Raw genomic sequence first — 9,882 nt, 5'->3', positions numbered from 1 at the left:
AAAGTAAGCTGTTAGTAAAGTTTTTGGGGAGTCAGAAGTAATACGTGGATTTTCAAATATCTGGAGGGTCAGCGGCCCTAACCCTTGCATTGTGCAAGAGTCAATAGGATAAGCACATCTTGACTAGAAATTGCCGGATTGTTCCTCAAAATGGTTGAAAACTTTTGCAAGTGAGATGGGCGTGAAATGATATTTCATTACTTTACCTGGCATTCCCCTCAGTTACTGAAGTACTATTGTACATTTGTATTTCCTTTTTTGTGAAGTATCCGTTCACATCCTTTGCTCCTTTTTCTATTGGATTAGTTATCTTTTTCCAAGTACTTTTTAGAGGAGTTACTATAGATGTCAATCCTTCATCAGTTTTATATCTTATTTTAATGTATCTTATTTTTAATATAGTCCAATCAGTCTTTTTGTGGTGCTCTTAAGTAACGTTTACATTTTTATTCTGAGCAATATAAAGAAGCAAAAATGATTCATAGTCTTCCCATCCAGGTAATCCATTGACATTGAAAAAAAACAAAACAACCTATCTGACAGAAAATTACATAAAGAAGAGCAACACTCCCCTCCCACAATAAAAATAGTTGACTGCTGTTAAGTTTATATATCTTCCCAGAATTTTCAGTGCATGTTAATACCACTTAACACATACCCTTTAAAATTACACAAAGCATACTGCAGACTGTATCAGCACATTGCATATGCCATGCACATAGATCTCTTGGTTGGACTGAAGCCATGTGCTTTTTTTAAAGATTTTATTTATTTGACAGAGAGAGACACAGAGAGAGGGAACACAAGCAGGGGGAGTGGGAGAGGGAGAAGCAGGCTTCCCGCGGAGCAGGGAGCCCGACGCGGGGCTCGATCCCAGGACCCTGGGATCACGACCTGAGCCGAAGGCAGATGCTTAACGACTGAGCCACCCAGGTGCCCCTATTTTAATACTTTTGATCGATGTGGCTTAATTGCTCCTATAAAAAGGTTGTGTTCCTGAGCACTATTTAGTTGACTGAAAAGTAGAAAAGTGGCAATTGTGGTCAGGACCTCCTTTTTGGATTTTTAGTGTAGGGCCAGGCAGTGCAACCTAGTTTTTCATTTTACCTAGAGGGCTGGAGTTGCACCAGGGGCCCAAATGGCCCCAAACTATTGCCCTGAGAAAACTGGAAGAAGAAATTAAAACTAGCTTGTACTGAAGCTATAAGAAATAGGCTTTTAATCAGGTTTGATTTAGCCTAGCCTTCCAGGAACAAAGTATATTATTACCTTGAGCAATTGCACTAAGAAAATGGACATGTAGGATAATAATGGAGAGCTAGTAATTCTTTAAAAAGTTTTTATCCCCATTACTTTTCTTCTCATATAATGAGGTATACACAAATGAGATGGCATTTTTATGTTCACCAATGTGAGAAAGTAAAGCTATTTTAAAATATAAAATAATTAACTCCATTTCTTGTAGCTGGCCAATTAGGGAGTTTACTTTTCATTTCTGTCACAGTTAAGTACATACTCTTGAGCCAGCTAATTCGGTTTAACAAGTATGAGCCATTTCCTGGCTGAAAGCACAATTGTCTCTTTTCAGAGAATTAGTAGAAGCAGTCAAGTTTGTAAGATCCTTATTATAAAGATTCTTGGATCATGGGACTATAAAGCCTTTACAAGATCCTTTTAATACACCCTCTTAGATGGCATCTAGGATGTTATGTATAATGCTAGACAAAATAGGTTTTGGAAGAAGGTATAGATAAAACACGGCTAAAATCCATTCACTGCGTGCATGTCAGCAAATCTTACTGTCCGAAATTAGGAGTCTACCACTTTAGAAGTATTGCTGGGAATTTTTTTTAAGTATCTTAAACTGCTTTCTTGGACAGATACATAATTTTAACAGAAATGGCCCACCCATTGTGTATTTCATGAAAGCTAGTAAAAGGTACTTTCAAGTACCTAAAATTTTACAGTATTAAGAACTAACTTTAGCAGCTCCTGGGTGCTCAGTCGGTTAAATGTCCAACTCTTGGTTTAGGCTCAAGTTGTGATCTTATGGGTCATGGGATTGGCCCTGCATCGGGCTCTGCGTTCAGAGGGGAGTCTGCTTGAGATTCTCTCCCTCTGCCCCTCCCCCCACTCATGCTCACACTTTCTCTCAAAATAAAACAAAAACAAAAAACAACTAAGCATCCTTTTTACTGAAAATTTTTCCTATTCCTAGCTAACATTTTCAAATCTTGCTTGTATATCCATTTTCAGCATGTGCTATTCTATTTAACCCTACTGATGTTCACTGGAGTAAGATTGTCCATATACAGACTATGTCTGACTTGGAACAAGTTCTTTATTACATGCACAGAACCAACCTATAAAGTATGAACATATAGAATGATGAGGTTGTGGGGGATGGAGGCAGGGGAAAACTGTATTATATCCAAAACTCTGTCACAGGGAACCAGCTCATGTGTGTACAACTTAAACCAAACAAAAAATGCTCCAAAAAACATGCATAATGCTATTTCCATTTATCCCATTTGAGTGCAAAATTATACATAGCTGGTAATTCTCAAAACGTTTGTTGATTTGGGGATAGAGGGAACATATTTTCCATGCACAGAATGCTTCAGAACATCTTCTGCTTGGCTACCAATCTGCCAATTAAGCTGGTGATCAAAGTCCTAAAGTAACCGACAGTTCTTTGGGCCTAGAGTCACTTTGTGACCCGGGAAAAAAACCAACTTGCACGATCAGATTCTTTGTCAGCAAATACCCTTTAGAAAAAGTACACCACAAACATTTGGAAAACATTTTATTATATTTCAAGAGATATTTAGATAATAAATGCATAGAACTAAGGGAATTGTGTCTTTAAGGAAACAATTACAAAGTGAACAGGGATATACAAAGTCCTCCATTATACAAGTTCCTTTGGTGGAATTTTTCTTTATGGGCACAAAGCAGGTGGGATGCCTTTCAAGCAGACTGGTTTTTATCAAAGTGGACATCATACCAGAATTCCTTGTGATGAGATAAATTCTGCACATGTTCTTTTCAAGAAAGGAGTGCTAATCCACCATAGAACCACCTCCAGTTTAAAATGGACTCAGATGTTCTTGACTACCAGAACGAGGCTATAGAAGCAAGATAAACAGTGAAAATGTGCTTTAAAATATCTACTGCTCTTTCTCTAATACACATCTTCATACTAAAAGTTCTTATCCTTGGCTATTTCGTTTCCTCAGAATCACTCAGGGCTCAGATTTACTAATGAAGTTTTAAAAATTCTAGCCTGAGTTTTCTGTTGTCCCCTGACCCAACTACTGATATCATGCAAATTTGTTTTATAGTCACATTATCCATAGAATAAAAGTTCCTAAGTTATGATACCATTCCACAAATAGGAGGTCTCCACACAGAAGTATGGTGATTTGTCCTAGTCATGCAACCAAGTAAAAAATTAGAGAAATCAGAGCCCTAGGGTTGTGCCCTTCTCGGTGACACCAAAGTACAGATGTACCTACAGGTTTTGGAAAGTGTTAGCATGTTTGTTCCTGGGAGTGGGATGAGGTGGTTGGGGTAACAGTAAAAGGGCTAAGCACCCAGGAGATGTAAGCAATTACTCTCCCAAAAGCTTTACGATGGTAAAAAGATTAAGCATCCATAAAAAAATTAAATACTTTGAGCTGTAACAAACGTATTACTGATAACTTTCCAGGATGTCCTTCCTCAAAGGGCACAAATGTGACTTTTTGGCACATTTGAATAAGATATACCAGTGTTAACACATTTTTTAACATAACCACAGAATCGCCATGGACCGACAGTTTTGTTTTTGCTCATCCACAGTCCCCAAAATAAAAAGCAGATGGTAACAAGTAGCCAAGGCCACCTTATTCCTGCTTCCTTTTTCTCAAAATCACCAAATACAAACCACTATTCTTTTTCATACTTAGCACCGAAAGGAAGAAGAGGTAAAGAGGAAGGCTGCCACCAAAGGCTGCTTGCTCCTCAGAGTTCAAACACGGGAGAGCCAGGGAATTCCCATGCATGGAGCCTGGGCTGCTAAGCTAAACTTTCCTTGCATGTTCATTTTTAAGATGAAACAACACATTAAAAACCTTTAGGATATTAGCATAATGTAGCCTACGTTGTGAAACAATTGTTCCTAAGGTATTAAAGTCCAGATGCTCTTCTCTACTGGAAAATGGGCCACACATCCACATTACACAGTGGTGTAATTTGCTCCTCTTGTAGCTACAGAGCTTGGTAGAAGTCAAATGCCAGATGTAGATGGAATCTTATCACACTCTCTCCAACAGTTCCGTATTTCTAACTCCCAGACCACTAAAATATCCTCCCCACTCCTGTATGTTTTGCCCCCAACATTCACTGTATCCATTGTTAAAAAGTAGCTCACAGTTTATGAAATTTCAAATGCAGTAGAAACAAAATTACTTCATGTAATTTTTATTTTTATTTTTATTTTTATTATTATTTAAAGATTTTATTTATTTATTTGACAGAGAGAGAGCGAGAGCAGGAACACAAGCAGGGGGAGTGGGAGAGGGAGAAGCAGGCCTCCCGCAGAGCAGGGAGCCCGATGCGGGGCTCGATCCCAGGACCCCGGGATCATGACCCGAGCCGAAGGCAGACGCTTAACGACCGAGCCACCCAGGTGCCCCTACTTCATGTAATTTTTAAACCAATGCTCTGGACTCCCACAGTGAGTCGTGTTCCAAAAATAAAATTCACAAATTTTGCACTTATGTTCATTGTTGGTAGTGATTTTGATATAGTAATTCTAAATTTTACATGTCTTGTAGAATCAAGCAAATAAGTAAATATTAACGTTATTCAAAACCAAAGTTCTCACCATGGTTTAAAGCAGATACAAATATGAACCAGGAAAAGGTGAGGAAGATTAGTGTTAGATTTGAAAGTACCAGAACGAACTCAGGATTTATAAAAAATGCGCTTCCTGGCTCTGCTCCCTGAAGGTGACTGGAAACCCCCATGACACCCAGTAGTACCCAGATGTTGATTTCCAAATACCATTCCCCAGGAAAAGAAACTAGGGCTCCTTGGAGAAACAGCCTGTGTCACCGTGGGACAGGAAAACTAGATGATAAACCTACATCTTGCTTACGGCAAAAAGCAAGAAAGTGCACAAAGACCGATAGGCACAGGTCAAAATGACACATGAATGAGCTGAAAGGTGCTTCTAAATTTTTTTTTTTTAAGACTTTATTTGTGAGAGAGAATGAGAGACAGCATGAGAGGGAGGAGGGTCAGAGGGAGAAGCAGACTCCCCACTGAGCAGGGAGTCTGATGCGGAACTCGATCCCGGGACTCCAGGATCATGACCTGAGCCGAAGGCAGTCGCTTAACCATCTGACCCACCCAGGCACCCTGAAAGGTGCTTCTGCTGGCCAAATTTGGAACAAGTACGGTAATTAAGTAAAATTTTTAAGAATTGAGGGGCTCACATGGATACTCAAAAACAGTGGGTAGAATGGGGGAAAAAATGCTTCTTTGTAGGAGTGCCAGCTAATAAATGTAGATGAAATGCTAAACTTAGAAAATCTCAACTTGAAGTCAACTTGAATATCATAAAATAATGGACCCTGGCAAGGATTATCGATGAATGTCAAAACCATGGAGTGAACAGGATACCAAAATGGTTTCCAGGTATCTCTTCCCAGATTATTTGCTTAAGAAAAGATATTCTTAAAATGGAAAGATCTGACAAGGCAAGTGACCAAACTTATATTGGCAATGTGACAATAACACTGTCTCCTGATGTGATGTGACACCATGAATGAGACACACCACATACCATCAATGGACTCTTCTGCCAAAATACTTATCCTGAACCTATTCACGAGAAACAGAGAAATACAGAATTATACAAGCTAACTGGCTTGCTTCTTCAGTGTCAATTTCATAAAACATCAAAAAAGGTAGGCTTTTTGGGGGTGCCTGGGTGGCTCAGTCGGTTAAGCATCCGACTCTTGATTTCGGCTCAGGTCATGATCTCAGGGTCCTGCGATCGAGCCCCAAGTCAGACTCTGCGCTCAGCATGGAGTTTGAGTTTCTCTCCCTCTGCCCCTCTCCGCCCCCATGCGTGCACAAGTTCTCTCTCAAAATAAATAATAAAAATTTTAAAAAAGGTAGACTTGTTCTAGAATAAAGACTACAGATACAGGATAATCAAATGCTATGAGTTTGGATCCTGGATTTTTACAAAAGAAGAAAAGCTTTAAAGAACATTTGGGAAAAATGGAGATTCACGGATGTGTACTGTATGTTAGATAATTCTGTATCAATGTTAAATTCCTTGGGTGCGGTAATTGTATCATGATCACATAAGAAATGTGCTTATGGTGTAACAGACAGGGTTCAATAGTAATGAGTGAAGTGTGGCGCCACTGCTTTCAAAAGGAAAGTGCCTCAAGAGAGAGATGCAGCAAAACAGCAGGCACTGAACACAGGAAAAGGATTTACAGGGGCGCCTGGGTGGCTCAGTCGTTAAGCATCGCCTTCGGCTCAGGTCATGGTCCCAAGGGTCCTGGGATCGAGCCCCACATCGGGCTCCCTGTTCCACGGGAAGCCTGCTTCTCCCTCTCCCACTTCCCCTGCTTGTGTTCCTCTCTTGCTCTGTCTCTGTCAAATAAATAAATAAAATCTTTAAAAAAAAAAAAAAAAGGAAAAGGATTTAGGATTATTTTGTTGTACTATATTTGGACTTTTCTGTAAATTTGAAAATTCTCGAAATAAAAAGTTGGAAGTAAAAATAACTTTTTAAGAAGAAACAGCTAACAGATACCATGAGGGTGATTTGGGGGGCCTTCGCCAAGTGAAGCACCAGGCCTTCAATTTTCACCAAACAGAAAGAAGACCCAGAAGTGGTTACAGAACAAAGGAATCAAGCTAAGATGGCAAATTCCTAACCCTCCTCCTATTAATTTTGACCTGTGGCAAGTGATATAAAAGTGTCAGTGAAAAAAAATAAATAGAAGTGTCAGTGAGTGGGTTCTAATGCACCTTAATCCATTTCATCAGCAAAAGACATAAAATGAAGATAAAAGGCAAACATGTTTCCATGCTTCTAAATTATAATTCCAAGGGGGATGGAGTAGCAGGAAAAAATATATGTATTATTTTAAAAGTTAATACAAAAAATGAAAACTTAATATACTGACTTATTTTGAAAAGTTGGCAAAATGATACAACTTGATGTTTTCATCTAAATCTAATAAACATCTGAAATTAGATATTTACAATTAGACTAGAGCCCATATTGTTTTGAAATCTCCCAAACCGAAAAAGCATCATCACCAATGTGGCTTATCTTTTTACAAAAAAACTACCCCATCAAGACTTTTTTTCCCCTTGAGCTTATTTTCTAATGATAGATATCAAAGAAGCCCTCACTGTTAATTCCACAATCAGTACATAAAATGCTCTCCTAAATATTCAGCATTCTATCTTAAAATTAGCTCTCACAAACATGGTTCCCTCTCAAATGCTGCTGATGGACGCTGCTGAACCAAACAGTACTGGAATTTTTACGGAGTTATTAAACTCAAAACAACTCTTTTTACTCCAATGGTCATGAGTTTATTTGAGATGATGAAGTCAGCCACCCTATTCCCCACCACTGCCCTCTGAAATCCCAAACAAATGCAGCCAAGTTAATGACTACACTCAGGATAATCATTCAAACTTTTAATCTCCCTTTACACATTATATTAACATTCATATTGCAAGGCAATCCATTCACAAATATTACAGTTTGATAAAAAACTTCACACACATACCCCCAAAAGTCTATACCAGATTCAGTCACTTCACTAAATCATTAAAATAATAAAAGTAATGAAAACATTATCATAGTTCTTTTAAAGCAATAAAGGTCTGAGGCACTCTGGGAAAGATGTTCTCGTATTAACAGGTCAGTGGTATCAAATTATGTTACAAGGAAGTTACCAGATACCCAGTAATCAAGTACACTCCAATGACAGTAACTTCGATCTGATACGTGTTCACTGGATACACGCCCATCTGGATTCAACTAACACAGGTACTGGGCAGCTGAGGTCATTTCTAATGAGGTTCCCAACTACGTAAAGGTAAAGTGTGTTTTCAACACACCATGGACAGCTGTATCTCTACCGCAAGGGAACAGTCCAGTCTCAAAAGAAGTTCCTTTTTCATCACTACCAGGTTTACTAAATGTCGGAAGCTAACAGCCCACCAGACTTACTCTGCTCGCTGCTAAAGAGATTTCAGAACTGTCTCTTCCCGTCAACCTCCACAGTGCAACCTTCGCCCTTCTCTGAATATCTCCAAGGTGTGCCCTTGAAATACAACAGAGGGGAAGAAAGGGAGCTTTCTCCCTCCCATTTCGACCAAACAGAGGTCTGAAATAGCAATGTATTGCAAAATTCTCATGTTCTGCGACAGCCAGTTACCATATGAAGCATGGCTATTTTTGCCATAAACTAGATTTTAAAAACCTGACAACCCTTTTCCAAAGTGACTGTTGCCACATCCATTCACTGACAGAGTCCACATTGGAGAGAAAGTCTCACTGACCGAGTGCTTCCTTACACACAATTACAAGGGTAAATAATCAGCATGGGGAAGGAGGGAGGCCAATTCCCAACTGCGAAATAAATCACTGCAAACTATGGGTCCATTTAGGACAGCATATAACCCTGTCAGAGCAGAATCAACACAAACCCAGGTCATTTAGTGTTCGGTAATTACATACGTGGAATTTAAAATGTATACATATATATTTCCATACATATATAATAAAAAAAATCTGAAACAACGTATGTTGCTAAAGTTTCAAGGATTCTCATCTTCCACATTCACCTGGAGAGCAGCCGGCTCTTGCTGGCCCAGTTGTGGCAGTGATAAAAGCAACTAGAAGCAGGTTTAAGTAAAAAGTGCTCAAAGGCCAAGTGAGAAAATAGGGGTGCAGAGATTTCTGGAGGGAGAGGGGAGCAATGAAAAGAGTTGAGAATGTCTCCTTTATTCTTCTCAGCTTTTTCAGACCCGGGACAAGTTCTGGAGGACACACATCCAATGCTGTAGTCCTTCCTTATCTATAGTCAAAACAAAACAAGTAATAAAAATTTCCTCTTCCATTCTGTACTCTCTATAAAATGCATAGTACAGCCAGAAGGTATTATCGAGATGTGCCATCTCAGGAGAAATTAAAATTGGGACATGAAGTGAGGCCGTGTGCTGTCGAGTCGCCGCGTCAGGATTTCACAGCCAGTGTCCGTGACCAGCAGGGTGTGCTCGAACTGAGCAGACCGCTTTCCGTCTCTCGTCACCGCGGTCCAACCATCTGGCCAGGTTTCATCCTGCCATCCGCCTTAAACAAACAAACAAGAACAGTTTCTTGATTCTATCGCTCAGTTTTCTAAACAAACTCTCTAGGTAAGTCTGTTTGCATGTACTCCTATATCCTAGGGTATCACAGATACAATTAGAAAATTCACTATGAACACTCCTATTTACAAACGGTGGACAGATACATGCAAAAGAATGAAACTGGACCATGTTCTTAACACCACACACAAAAATAAACTCAAAATGAATTAAAGACTTGAATGTAAAACAAGACCTAAAACGATGGAATTCCTTAAAGAAAACACAGGCAGTAATCTCTTGGACATCAGCCTCATCAACATATTTATGAATCTGTCTCCTCAGGCAAGGGAAACAAAAGCAAAAATAAAATATTAGGGGTCCCCTGGGTGGCTCAGCCGGATAAGCGTCTGACTCTTGGTTTTGGCTCAGGTCATGATCTCGGGTGGTGAGATTGGGCCCTGCCTTGGGCTCCACGCTGAGCATGGAGTCTGCTTG

At 39.5% G+C, this 9,882-nt stretch overlaps 1 protein-coding gene across 1 annotated transcript in view; it reads right to left on the bottom strand.

The window, feature by feature from the left end:
- Positions 1–6,810: 6,810 nt before the first annotated feature.
- Positions 6,811–9,882, bottom strand: part of METAP1 (methionyl aminopeptidase 1) — a 68,110-nt gene continuing 65,038 nt past the window's right edge. Inside the window, exon 11 of the mRNA XM_045880709.3 lies at positions 6,811–9,388. Within this exon, the coding sequence (XP_045736665.1) occupies positions 9,225–9,388 (164 nt within the window). The 3' untranslated portion in view covers positions 6,811–9,224. The remainder of the gene's footprint in view (positions 9,389–9,882) is intronic.

This window comes from Mirounga angustirostris, unplaced genomic scaffold, assembly GCF_029215605.1.
Source record: "Mirounga angustirostris isolate CCGP_5_RB_7025 unplaced genomic scaffold, mMirAng1.0.hap1 SCAF_2, whole genome shotgun sequence".
NCBI classification, from domain to species: domain Eukaryota; kingdom Metazoa; phylum Chordata; class Mammalia; order Carnivora; family Phocidae; genus Mirounga; species Mirounga angustirostris.
This window is presented reverse-complemented; position numbering and strand designations above follow the sequence as displayed.